Source organism: Periplaneta americana, chromosome 6 (assembly GCF_040183065.1).
Source record: "Periplaneta americana isolate PAMFEO1 chromosome 6, P.americana_PAMFEO1_priV1, whole genome shotgun sequence".
Taxonomy (NCBI): domain Eukaryota; kingdom Metazoa; phylum Arthropoda; class Insecta; order Blattodea; family Blattidae; genus Periplaneta; species Periplaneta americana.
In genome coordinates this window covers 91,288,326-91,302,446 of record NC_091122.1, presented here as the reverse complement: position 1 = coordinate 91,302,446, position 14,121 = coordinate 91,288,326, and the positions used below count along the sequence as shown (strand labels likewise).

At 40.1% G+C, this 14,121-nt stretch overlaps 1 protein-coding gene across 2 annotated transcripts in view; it reads right to left on the bottom strand.

Annotated features, from left to right (window-relative positions):
* LOC138701490 (ubiquitin carboxyl-terminal hydrolase 2-like) overlaps positions 1 to 14,121 on the bottom strand; it is a 181,156-nt gene that overhangs the window by 66,825 nt on the left and 100,210 nt on the right. The window contains exon 4 of one of the 2 annotated variants that reach the window (XM_069828406.1): positions 2,251 to 3,160. In XM_069828406.1, coding sequence (XP_069684507.1) covers positions 2,251 to 3,160 — 910 coding nt within the window. The remainder of the gene's footprint in view (positions 1 to 2,250; positions 3,161 to 14,121) is intronic. The other variant, XM_069828408.1, reaches the window with a different exon arrangement.

The window sequence follows — 14,121 nt, the reverse complement described above, 5'->3', positions numbered from 1 at the left end:
GTTGGTATCACTTGTGAGGTTCAGACCTGTCTTCGGACAGTTGACGAAACAACAACGCAAATTTATTCAATTTCACAAATGATTAAACAAATTTCGAAAGTCACGTATCCACGAAGCTAGGATGCCACGCGAGGTCGCCTCTCGTTTTTGTTCTTTTGGTAGCGAAGCAAGAGCTTGAAGCAGCGTGAGCCACCAGTTATTGCACGGCAATTGAGGCAGTTCACATCGGGTTGCGTGATGGCATCTATACCATCGAACGATCTACACGGAGCGAATTAATCACTGCGAGGCACCTTTGATCGCATCCAAAAACCGCCTTGAATTAGCAACTAGAGTGGAATTTGTGATGGGTAAAAATTGTGCTTGATGGTAAGTTTTCACGAGATAATCGCGTTTCCTTTACCCAAATTTTAATGAATTTTTAATTTTTACTATTTTAACTTGCCTATTCTTATAAATACGATATCTCTCTACTTTTGAATACATTTTTACAATATTGAGAACCGAATGCAGATCAGATAGTAGATCAATATCAAGGATTGTACACGTTCTTTACATGTATGTTAAGACATTATCTGAAAAGGATAACTGGTCAATGTGCTATATAAATTGTAAATGATACAGGCTGCCGATGGTACGGCATGAAGTTCTCGTATGTCTCACATTTTCATTTTAATGCAATAAAGTATTATGTTTGTAAGATGGTTAGTAGCCACTGATCAGACCACCTATTGCTCACCTCACGTAACGTTACTTAATCCCCTGCGGTGGTTGAGTGATCAGACCTTTAGCCTGTCATGGAATCGGTCCGGGTTCGAGTCCCGGCCTGGCCTGAAAATCCAAAGTCACGCTTGTGGCGGACAAGGTCCCAGTTGAGGTTTGTCTCGGGGTTCTCCCGTTTCCCCATATTAGACATCTATATCATTCCGTCATCATTCCATAGCATTCCCCGAATCCTGGTTGGCGACGCACGGAGGGGTCTAGCCTAGGAAGAAGTGGCGTTGCCTGCTCGAAGCCTGGGTTCGTAGCGAACAGTATAGCCAACGGGAGTGGGTTAGGGAATGCGCTTACCTTGAGAAATAGCACAATAACTTTTGAAAGGTCGTAGTGCTCTACCCTCCAGAAATTCAATTCAAGATTCAGATTAGCTTCTCTAATTCACTTGACATAACTATAATACTTAAAAATGCTTCGTCTGTGTCTACAGTGCTAGTGCGCTGGTCTTTCATCCAGACGGCCCGGATTCAATCCCCGGTCAGGTCTGTGTTAAATTTGTGAACAAAAAGACGTTGCAGAGGGATTTTCCCGTTTCATTACACCAACACTCTCCACTTCCCCCTCATTTCATTTATCATCTATAATAGTAAAAATAGGCCAGGGCGATGTATGGGGGTAAAACGGCTTTCTGATGTTGATTTAGGTTCTAAGAGCTTCGGGCGTTGGGTTTCGGACTCAACAGTTCGAGTTCGTCAGTAGACGATGAGACCTTAACTGAAAGGCCCAGGAAGGATGACCCGCCTGTCAGCTTCGGATTCATGAATGCCATCCGGGCCATCTGTCGAACTTGGACAATCATCGCATATAAGGCGTACAATGACCCTAGGCGGCGTAAGTGTAAGGATCCATCCCGTATTCAGCCCTCGTGAAATGAATCAATCCGGATTCAGCCCTCGTGAATCAATTAATCGAGACTTAAAAACTCTGAGATAACCGTTATGTCAGAACAAAAACATTATTAAACTCTTATGTTCAATGGGCCAGCTTATATCGTTTACATTCTATATAATGCAGTTTTACTGACGAAAGAACGAGAAAATTTAACTAAAAGTGTGAGGAACAGTAAACGAGGAAACTATTAGTATTACACTATTATACTGTAGTAGCTTGGTATAAACGAGAAATGTGCTTAAGCATAAATGTGAAAAGCAAGAAATGGAAGAATTACTGAAACAAAATTATTGAATGAAAAATATAATTCAGAAACAAATTGTGGGGCGAAAGTGGATGTTGGTGAAGCTGGAGCCCAGCATCTTCCGCGCATTAGACTGTGACGTTAACCATCTGCTGCTCACTTTGTAAAACCTAATTTCTATAAAACTAGGAGATCGTCTCCGCCTATACTAGATGTCATAGAATCTATTCACGAAGTCCTATACTTTTATACAGGATTTATTGAAATATCGCATTTCCCTTGTTGATTATTTTACGAATGACGTATGGATACCACGAAGTGCACACACAAGTACTCACCGAGTCTGCAGCCGCCTGGTACCCGTACTTGCTGGACTTTGCTGGGTCGTATCGACGCATGGTAGATGAGGGGCTACTGCTGTCGGGGGACGAGGTGGAGGTAGCCCCACCGGCAACACCGCCAGCGCGGGAGTGGCGTGATGTCATATCTCCCGACGCTGACGCTTCGTCCTCGTCACTGTTCTTAGTGTCTTCCTCGTCCTCCTCTTCCTCCTCCTCCTCCTCCTCTTCTTCTTCGTCCTCGTCCTCCGAGGAAGAGAGCGCCTCTGTATTGTTGGGAGTGTAGACCTTCCTTGCAAGCACTGGAGAAGGAGAGGATCGCAGACGACGGGCTCTGCTTCCATTCTGCTGAGGCGGAGGGCTACTACGGGCGGCTGTGGCGTCGAATCGACGCCGGATCTCGGCAACCGACAACTGAGGCTCGTTGCCATTGTCGTCGTCGCTGTTAGCATCGTCCTGGTCATTATTATTGTTGTTCAAATGTAAAATTACCTCTGACGTCACGGCGGCGTTACTACGGCTGCGACGTTCTATGGACGGCGTAGCGCAACCGCCCACGGCGCCGCCTGACGTCCGCCGTCCCCGTGTCGTGGAGTCCGTCGAGAAGGACCGCGTCGTCGTCGAATCCGTCGACGAAAAGGTTCGTGTCGTCGTCGAGTCGGTGGAGTAGGAGCGCAGCGGTGTGTAGGTCGACGGGGAGTACTTGTTAAACATCTCAGTCACGGAGATGCCGGCCAACGTCGATGACGACGTCCCGAAGCGACGCCCCAGCGTCGTGGTAGCGGTGGCTTTGCTCGCCGCCTCTCGCGTTTCGCTGCGCTCCCTGGAGACGCTGGAGACGCCAGTGCGTCCCGACGACACCGAGATCCCGGAGTCATCCGAAAGCGAGCCCTGGCGTGAGTACGAGGACCTGCAACAACACGAAGCAGTCCTGTCTTGTCCGTCACAGATCTCTCTGGAATTTCAAGACGTTGTCCTGCCTAGACATCTAGTTTCAAACAAGACAAACTAATTTACATAAAAATTAAAATCAGAAACATCGGAATAATCACTGAAGAGATTGAATGTAGTAATTTTCTGATATTTGATATGTGAGGGTGACTCGCAGAAACAAAACCGCGGTGGTGGTAATGGTACTAGGCCGAGTAGTAGCACAGGGTGAGTCAAACCTATGGGATCACACTTCTGTCGTCTCTCGGCATTACTGGTACAGTGTGACAAGCAGATCGACAGCTCTCGAGAATTACGTCCTCGTAGGAGTGCCCGTCCCTTAGGTTTAACTCTCTCTGTAGTAGTAGTAGTAGTAGTAGTAGTAGTAGTAGTAGTAGTAGTAGTAGCAGCAGCAAATACTCTTTAACAACGTTAGAGAGTATTCGGTGGTGGTGGTGGTCGTGGTGGTAGTAGTGGTAGTAGTAGTAGTAGGTAGTAGTAGTAGCAGCAGCAGCAGTAGTAGTAGTAGTAGTAGTAGTAGTAGTAGTAGTAGTAGTAGTAGTAGATTTTATTTAACAACGCTTTCAACAGTGAAAATTCTGCGTCGACATTCAACACAGACGAGAAATAGCCGACAAATTTTGCCTGGAGCCCTCTATTAGGGAATGTATTACATTTTATTATCATTTTGTGTTTTCGCATACATGCAGTGCGATTTCGTAACGATGGTTTGACTTACTCGTAGTCTATATTTAGGCTTTTTCTTTACTCTACATTAAACGAACACACGATAGCGTCGATAAGAGTCCTTCACATAAGGCAATACAAAAATTGAACGTCACTCCTTAGGCGAAATCAGAACTACTGTCAGTTCCAAAGCTGAGCATTAACCGTTGTGCGTGACAAGGACTGGATTTTTGTTTCTCTTTTTATGTATTTTCCACACTTCCCACAAAAATAAACGAGGTTGTGATGTATATCCATTATGTAAGTCTCTGCACATAAATTTTACTGTTTCCTCTGACATTTTTCGTTTCCCATTTTCACTTTGTCAGTAAGGAAATTATTTATTCATTTAAGTAAAAAATCCCCAAAGGGACAAGGCCACCTGTGATTAAGAAAATTTCGTGAGAAAACATTGGCGGTTAGAAAGTCCCTCGGTGAGCCGTCTAGGGGTGCCAAATACATCTTAATCCTACATAAATGTTCAATGTTCTTTTTTTTTACATTAATGTTAATCATATCTGACTGTTATTAAGTTATTCTACCGTACGTCTTCAACGGTTCACTATTGCACTTGTCTATTTCTTCTTTCCGCTGTATGCATTGACACACCCTCTCTACTATCCACTGTTACTGTGACTTGTACCAAATACTCTCTAACATTAATACTGGAAAGTTCACGATAAGAGAGGCGAATGACTCATCAGTGCTATCTAGCGGCAGGGAATGTTGACAGTGAGGATAACGTGACACGTAGCGCGGTAAACTGCATCTAACAAGAGTTTTGTACTTCAACACGTGGTGTAAGTCGTAAGGATTATTCTCATGGTTGTTCTACAAAATGTCAAGGAAAAGTGGAATTGTTTGTTCTGTGTTCTTCTGTAAGAACTACGCTTGGCAAAAAGATGCTAGATCGTTCTTCAGATTTCCGAAAGATACAGATAGGTGAGTGAGTAGTCATGTAAATACGAGTAGTCTATACTTTTCTGCCACAGGATTATTATTATTATTATTATTATTATTATTATTATTATTATTATTTGAAAGATACAGATAGGTGAGTGAGTAGTCATGTAAATACGAGTAGTCTATACTTTTCTGCCACAGGATGATTATTATTATTATTATTATTATTATTATTATTATTATTATTATTATTATTATTATTACAGTAGAGGAGACAGTAGATAACTTGTTCTGTGACCTTATCATGTGTTGTGGCTATCACCAATGGGTATGGAGAAGGAAGATAATTAGTCTGAGATGAACTTTCGTGTCAGTAGATTCGTATAATTTTAATCATGAAACAAACTCTAGTGATGGGCGAAGTTGTTCTTTTCCCGGAACAGTTCCGACTGTTCCGGTTCCGAAAAAATACTATGTTCCAAATAACAGTTCCGAAATAACAGTCACCAGTGGTGATGAGTCGGAGTCGTTGAGTCGTTCAAACGAACGGTACAGTACCCTCCCTCTTTACCATGCTGCTCACACTGGAGCACTCATAGGCATGACATAGTACACATTCTTATCTATAGATGGCACTGCAATGCACATTCGAATCGATTTTGGAAAATTGCTGTGCATGCGGACAGAACTCAAAAGCTTAATGTTAGTAATTAAACAGCTGTTGACTACAAGGACAGAATACAACACTTTGTTTTCGTACATAAAGTTATAAAGACATGGTAGCCAACTAAAAAAAATAACATAACATTTAAAACATATGGTATGTAATTTCTCTTCTCTCTATTACATAATAAAAAAAACAAATCATTAATTTTTATTTTTACTTTTCTTAATGCAGTTATAATAATAATAATAATAATAATAATAATAATAATAATAATAACAATAATAATAATAATAAATATTACAATTTCATAAATAAAAAAGATATATATTGGCAGTACTGAAACCTGGAAACCCCGCAGTGGGTTAGTAAAATGTTGGAATCGCATCTTTACCAAAGTGTAATTTAAACTTCTCATTAAACCTCGCTCTCCAAATCAGTACTTATATGGGTAGTTTCCAACAAATAATGCTACAACATTTTTGTCGTTCTTTGATAACAGAGAAGATAGCACAAAAACTTGTGCTTGTCAGACTTAACCTCAACAAACGACATACAGACATTGTAACTAAACCACTCATTACCATTTACGACTTTAACCTTTGTATAGAATCAGCTGATCAATGAATTAATAATAGTATGCGTACTTTATGACTTTGTAGAATGTTTATAAAACAGAATTAGTCAACTAATGGTGAAATAAACCATAAAGCGGGAATGAATATTACAGATTATTAAATACTTACTATAACATTACAGATGATTGGCCAGTCTTACAAATGTTGATATTAAAGTTCGCGCCACCGCAAGGATTTCAATTTCCATGCGCCCCCCTCCAACCACGTGAGAGTTTCAAGTACCAACTTCATCCAACGAAGTTCCAAGTATAACATAAAGAACAACGAGAACAGTGTAACTGCAGCTGTCGGTTCATCGGAACAAGCTCCGACGTTCGGACTGTTATCTCGGAGTAGGAACATACCTTGTGCAACGCGGTACTGCGAGCCCGCAATAGCTGGGCAAGTGAGCAGCTCGGAGTCGGAACACTGTTATTTCGGAACAGGAGGTCCCGACCTACTGTTCATTTTTGCAACAGTTCCGAGAGAGTCGGAACATACCCTGTGCAACGCGGTACTGCGAGCCCGCAACAGCTGGGCAAGTGAGCAGCTCGGAGTCGGAACACTGTTATTTCGGAACAGGAGGTTCCGACCTACTGTTCATTTTTGCAACAGTTCCGAGATCGGAACAGTTCCAAAATAACTGTTGTGTTATTTTTTACCCATCTCTAACAAACTCTCTTTCTGTTAGCTCATTCTTTCCCCACTCACACGATTCACATGACAGGTTTCGTGTCCGGACCATCATCATCATATTGTTATTATTATTATTATTATTATTATTATTATTATTATTACTGTTATTTGTTTTTGTCTTATAGATGTGTCATATGGGTAAATAAATGTAAAAGACAGGACCTAGACGAAACGTTTAAAAGTAGAGGAACAGAGTATCTGTACAAAAATCACAGAATATGTTCAGATCACTTTAGATTATCGGACTTCAATAACCTTAATTTGAAAAGTCAGGGGCAAGTAAAAATAAGGTGTAATTGGAAAAGTACCGAAGTTTCAGATGAGTCATAGACCTGTTAATTTTTAATATTTTTTTTAATAACAGACTGAAGAGAACAGCTATTCCTTCACTGAATTTAACAGCTCCTTCTTCCGAAAATATGGGTCAAAGTACGATGAAAGAACCGCGAAGGTCCCCAAAGAAACGCATTAAGGTCTTGCCACACAGAATGCGGGCTACCGCAGCGTCCTGCGATCCTAGCACGCAGCGGGAAGGACGCTGAACTGTTTTACACAATATTGCAGCATCCCCGTCACACACGCGCCGTTCTAACGCAGCGGGCTGGAGGAGGACGCAGCGGGCTAGTTTCAGTTTGTGTTTCGAGTCTGTTGCCCGTTGCGTTCTGCGTTCTAGTAGGAACATGGAGACTGAAAAACTCATAGAAAAGGTACGGAAATATAAATTTTTGTACGATCCCGGACATCTGGAGTACAAAAACGTTGTGAAGAAGGCGGAGAAATGGAAGGAAATAGGATTTGCCTTGAAGTTAGAAGGTAAGTGTATTATATACTTTGTATTTCAACATAGTTTTATTTATGTCGATATTACGTAATTTACGTAACACAGAAAATAGGAATCCAGTAAAATTAATAAGACATTTAGCCTACATACTAATAAAAGGAGTAGAAATCTAAGAATTAGGCCTAATAAATAATTTACATAATAATAGAAGCAGAAATCTAAGAATTAATTATTATTAAGTAATTCACATAATCATAGTAAGAGATAGAAATCTAATAATTAATAAGTAATTTACAGAATAATTGAAGCAGGAATCTACTATGTATAAATATTTTTATAATGAATCATTATTGAAATAATTGACAAAATGTTGTCGAACTTCCAAAGCAGCACTGTTTGCTCTGCGGTTACTTAGTGTTTGAGAAAGCAGAATCCACTCTATGTTATCATAGCTTTCGCACCGTCCGGACGCGGGTGGCACATATGTCACGCATTGGTTTCAATGCCTTATAACTTTTTTGTAAATTGATTTTTGACTTATTTCTTTTCAGATCTGTATAAAGTAAACTTGGGAGACACACCATGGAGAGATTGAATCCTGAACAGCGCACGAAACTGATTGAACTTTATTTTGAGAATCAAAGGTCCATCATCCTCACTCAGAGAGCATACCGTCGGCACTTCCATGTGCGCCACTGTCCTCATCAGACTACAATTCTGCGTCTGGTAGCACGATTTCGGCAAAATTATTCAGTCTGCGATCGCCCAAGAACGGGTAGACGACGTTCAGTTCGAACTCCCGAAAACATTGAGCGAGTGAGGGACAGCATTAATGACAAACCTGAAACATCAACCCGAAGACGTGCCGCTCAGCTTGGCATGAATCGAAGGTCGATGCAATGGATTTTAAGGACTGATTTGAAATTGTTCCCATACAAACTGCAACTGGTGCAGAGAGTGTCTCCCGCAGATGCACAAGCCCGTCTCAGGTATGCAGTTCGCTTCCAAAACTTGGCGAGGGAACAACAGGACTTTCTCCAGAATCTGATAATGAGTGACGAAGCCCATTTCCACCTAAATGGTGTTGTCAACAAACAAAACTGCCGAATATGGGCACGGGAAAACCCCAAGGCCATCGTTCCGCGTGATTTGCATCCAATAAGATGTACGGTGTGGTGTGGTGTAACCTCAGAACGGATCATCGGTCCGTATTTCTTTGAAGAGAAAGGTGCTGTCGTAACAGTAACAGGAGAGCGGTATCGCAACATGATCAGGGACTTTCTCAGACCAGCTGTGGCGAATAATGCTGCACACTGGTTTCAGAAGATGGAGCCACTGCTCACACAGCACGTGAAACCAGAGCACTGTTAACAGAACTTTTTGGCGAGCGAGTGGTATCCCGGTTTGCTGATTTCAACTGGCCATCACGTTCCCCAGACTTGACAGTCCCAGATTTTTTTCCTTTGGAGATATTTGAAAGAACGTGTATACGTCAACAAACCAGCAACCATCGAGCAGCTCAAAGACAACATACGGGCCGAGATTCTTGAGTTGCAGTCAGCAATTCTTCGCAAAGTTATGGACAATACACTAAAAAGAGCCACTCTTTGTGAACTGCGAATGGCGGTCATTTGAAGGACATAATTTTTCATACCTAGTGTTTTCACATTTCCCAACAGTGCACTTCTCATCTCAGACAGGAATAATTTTGTGCATGCTCAAACAAAAAAGTTATAAGGCATTGAAACCAATGCGTGACATATGTGCCACCCTTAAATAGATAGATACACAATAGCCACTCGAAATAGAAACTGAGCAGAATCCACTCTATGTTATCATAGATTTCGTACCGTCCACACGCACTAGTATATCGCTGTACGTGTGTGTGACGTCTTTGATCACAGTCTGCTGCGTTTTTCTGCAACGTCCTGCCCACTGCGTTAGCCCGCATTCTGTGTGGCAAAGCCTTTAGACCTTCCATCGAGGAGGCGACAGGTTCTCCGATTCCAGACAGAAACGACGATAGTCCTCTACCAGGTACCTCATAATCAGATAGTACATTAGCAATAACATGTTCTCTGTGCTAAGTGAATCAGTTATTAAACTACATAAAACTACTTTACTTCCATCATACCAAACACAATTTCTTTATAGTTTCTCCATATAAAATACTGAAAGTCATGACTTTTTCAAACTAAATAGACGCATATTGTAATACGTAACATAAAAATACGAATTATTGATTTTGTGAAGAAAGTGTGTGAACTCATGTTTTCTCATAAAACTGATTCAGTTAGTTATTCGCAAAATATTATTTACGTAGCCCTAGACTTTCAAGACGTTATTAATATTTCACTAAATTAAGTCCCTGTTTATTTTTTAAGATGCAAGAAATCCTAAAAGGTCAAAGATGGCTCAAGATCTTCAGATAAAGACACTTTCTAAGAAATTGATTGCAGCTCAAAAGTTGGCATCTAAACACAAATATATATATATATATATATATATATATATATATATATATATATATATATATATTTCATCTCTTCGGGCGGAAGTGAGAGCTCTGAAGACAACCAGTTCAAATACTGATTTAATCAAAATTGTTTCTAATGATGAATTCATTATGTCGCAAGTGCGCTTAAAAAGAAAGAAAAAATGGGAAGGCGGTATTACAGATGTCTCCGATTTGGATGTAACTGTTGATGACAAAAATGTACAGCATACAAATGAAGAAACCGTGTTGCAAGAAAATGCAAGGGCTTATGTTGCAGGTTGGGTGTGTAGCAGAATAAATCACGAAATTTGTCGAAGACATTTATCTTGTAAAGAAAACCTCAACGATGACGTAACAACGCACATCGCAAATAAAAAATACTGTAAAGATTCAAAAATTGTTTTCCCTAATGATGTTTCTCTAATGCTCAGCCAATTGTGTTCTGATGTTTTCAAGGAAATTGATCATGTTATTTGTAAAACTAGAATTGGTGTAAAAAAAGAACTGGTTAAAATGGTAGTGCTCACTGTTAACATGTCCATTTGCAGTGACTGTGCCAATGTCTTCATTGATAAATATTTCAGTGTGTTAATAAATTGTTACATCAAAAATACAATGGACAACCATACAGCTAAAAAACAAAACAAGCGATGTATGAAAGCTGCTAAAGTCATGCACAACTAAATTTCATCAAATTTGAAAATATGAGAATTTATCAATTCATTTCTATTCTAATAACTTTGTAATTTGTTATTAATTAAAAATGTTATGAACAAAGTGACTCTAAAGTATACTATTTATTGCTTTGCAGCTTCTTATTGAAATCAAATGCACACCTCTCCTCTCTTCCTCACGTAACCCAGCACGACGCACGGAGTGTGCGAACGTTTCAAGCCGCTACATGGCAGCACTGTTACTTTTCGCCGCCGCTTGCAATGCTAAACAGGAAAGCTTTCCAGTATTAATGTTAGAGAGTATTTGCTTGTACGTCCATCTGGATGGCTCCATTCTTGACAAGTGTCCTCCCTAATACCATTTTGACCTTTTGAGCTCTTTTTTTGCCAGATCATCTAAGCCGTTTATTTCTTTTTGGTCTTGTCTTAATATTCCATGTAACAGTTTTTCTTCTATTTATGCTGGAATATCGGATCGGTAGTTTAGACATGTTTTCGTAAGAGACCAAGTTTGTGCTAGTGGTTGGGTGTATTTGAAGACCTGTGATTCTGTCGCTGTGATAGATTTGTCACTGGTTCAGACTGTGACTTACTTACTTACAAATAGCTTTTAAGGAACCCGGAGGTTCATTGCCGCCCTCACTTCAGCCCGCCATCGGTCCCTATCCTGTGCAAGAAAATCCACTCTCTATCATCATATCCCACCTCCCTCAAATCTATTTTAAAATTAGCCTTCCATCTACGTTTCGGCCTCCTCAAGGTCTATTTCCCTCCGGTCTTCCAACTAACACTCTATATGCATTTCTGGATTCGCTCATACGTGCTACATGCCCTGCCCATCTCAAATGTCTGGATTTAATGTTCCTAATTATGTCAGGTGAAGAATACAATGCGTGCAGTTCTGCGCTGTATAACTTTCTCCATTCTCCTGTAACCTCATCCCTCTTAACTCCAGATATTTTCCTAAGAACCTTATTCTCAAACACCCTTAATCTCTGTTCCTCTCTCAAAGTGAGAATCCAAGTTTCATAACCATACAGAACAACCGGTAATATAACTGTTTTATAAATTCTAACTTTCAGATTTTTTGACAGCAGACTAGATGACAAAAGCTTCTCAACCGAATAATAACAGGCATTTCCCATATTTATTCTGCGTTTAATTTCCTCCCGAGTGTCCTTTATATTTGTTACTGTTGCTCCAAGATATTTGAATTTTTCCATCTCTTCGAAGATTAAATCTCCAATTTTTATATTTCCATTTCGTACAATATTCTGGTCACGAGACATAATCATATACTTTTTCTTTTCGGCATGTACTTCCAAACCTATCGCTTTACTTGCTTAAAGTAAAATTTCCGTGTTTTCCCTAATCGTTTGTGAATTTTCTCCTAACATATTCACGTCATCCGCATAGACAAGAAGCTGACGTAACCCGTTCAATTCCAAACCCTCTCTGTTATCCTGAACTTTCCTAATGGCATATTCTAGAGCAAAGTTAAAAAGTAAAGGTGACAGTGCATGTCCTTGCTTTAGCCCGCAGTGAATTGGAAAAGCATCAGACAGAAATTGGCCTATACGGACTATGCTGTACGTTTCACTGAGACACATTTTAATTAATCGAACTAGTTTCTTGGGAATACCAAATTCAATAAGACGATGGCTGAGAACCAGACTGTTCTAAGTCCAACGTTTTATGAGAAAGAAATCTGTGTTTCATTGTGTTCCAGTTCTTCTCTGCATATATGAATCGAACAAAATTATATTTCTCTCCATAAGGTTGCTATGAAGCTATTGCAAATTGTTTCATGAAGCTTTGAATGTCAGGAGCTTAAAATAGCTCTTCTGAAAAAAAAATAGTAAAATGGACTTGGAACAGTCTGGTTCTGGGCCATCGAAGAATATCATATATTACTTCTCTCTTAACCGAGTCATATGCCCTTTTGAAATCTATGAATAACTGATGTACTATACTCTTATACTCCCATTTTTTCTCCAATATCTGTCGAATACAAAAAATCTGATCAATAGTCGATCTATTACGCCTTAAACCGCACAGATGATCCCCAATAATTTCATCTACGTACGGAGTTAATCTTCTCAAAAGAATACTGGACAACATTTTGTACGACGTCAACAAAAGTGATATTCCTCGAAAGTTGCCACAGTTAGTCTTGTCCGCCTTCTTAAAAATAGGTACAATTACGGACTCCTGTCACTGTTCTGGTACAATTTCCTTTTCCCAAATAGCAAGTACACGTTTAAATTTCGTTAGATAATGCGCTTCTACCCTCTTGTATTAATTCTGCTAGAATTTGATCGATACTCGAAGACTTGTACTTTTTCAGATTTTCTATCCAAATTCCTACTTCTGAAAGTGTGGGTTCGAGTATAAATGGCTCAGCAGTTTGTATTTGAATCAGACTGTGACTACAGTTCCAAAATCACAGCTTCATCTGTCCAATCGTCATCTCTGCCCATTAAGTGACTCACAGCGAATACGACTAATGTACGTACACGTGACAGTCCAAAGTCCAGATAATTGCAAGTCAGAAGATTACCTTGAATGGCAACATAACTGGGATCTACTTAATTAATTTTCGCCCCACTCTAAAGAAACTCTTTAATACTAAAGCTATGCACTCCACTCGCTACAGTACTCCATAAATGATTCACTTAATCATTCGAAACCATTCTTGGACGAATATATGTGCTCATACGTACATAGCGATAACACAGCTCAGAAAAGCGTGTTTTGTTTTCAGTATACTCGCCGTGCTGATCACTTTTGTTGATATAAGACATGGCACAGGTATATTAACTCAATTCGCAGAAGATCGATAAACATGAACAACTGTCTTCGTTCTTCGTGGTTTGTTCAGAGATAAGTTTATGGCAGTGAAATTGAGTTCTACGACCACTTGTAAATCTACAGACAGGAAACAGAGCTCCACAATCGCCAAGAATCACCGGAACACACTGTGAGAAAATCACTACTGTCTATAAAAGTAATTTTTCCGGAGCTGTGACGGCAAAACGCTGTCACATCTCATCTCTAGTTTGCGCTCCGTAAACAAGTAAGCCTACAGGTAAAATGCAACTATTGAAGACTAACCTTTTGTGACACAATCTTCCGCCTTTTATCAAGTAGGATGAAGGATAAACTTCAGGAAGTTTAAATTAATATTAGAGGAGAAAAATTCGCTCCGGCGCCGGGGATCGAACCCGGGTCCTTGGTTCTACGTACCAAGCGCTCTCAGCATTGAGCTGACTCCAAGTAGGGCATGTATGTTGACATTTTATATTAAGTCAGCTGCCATTATACAGGGAGCGCACTCAGTTGAGTGACTTGATGACCGGGATCTCAGAGTAATATGCACTGAG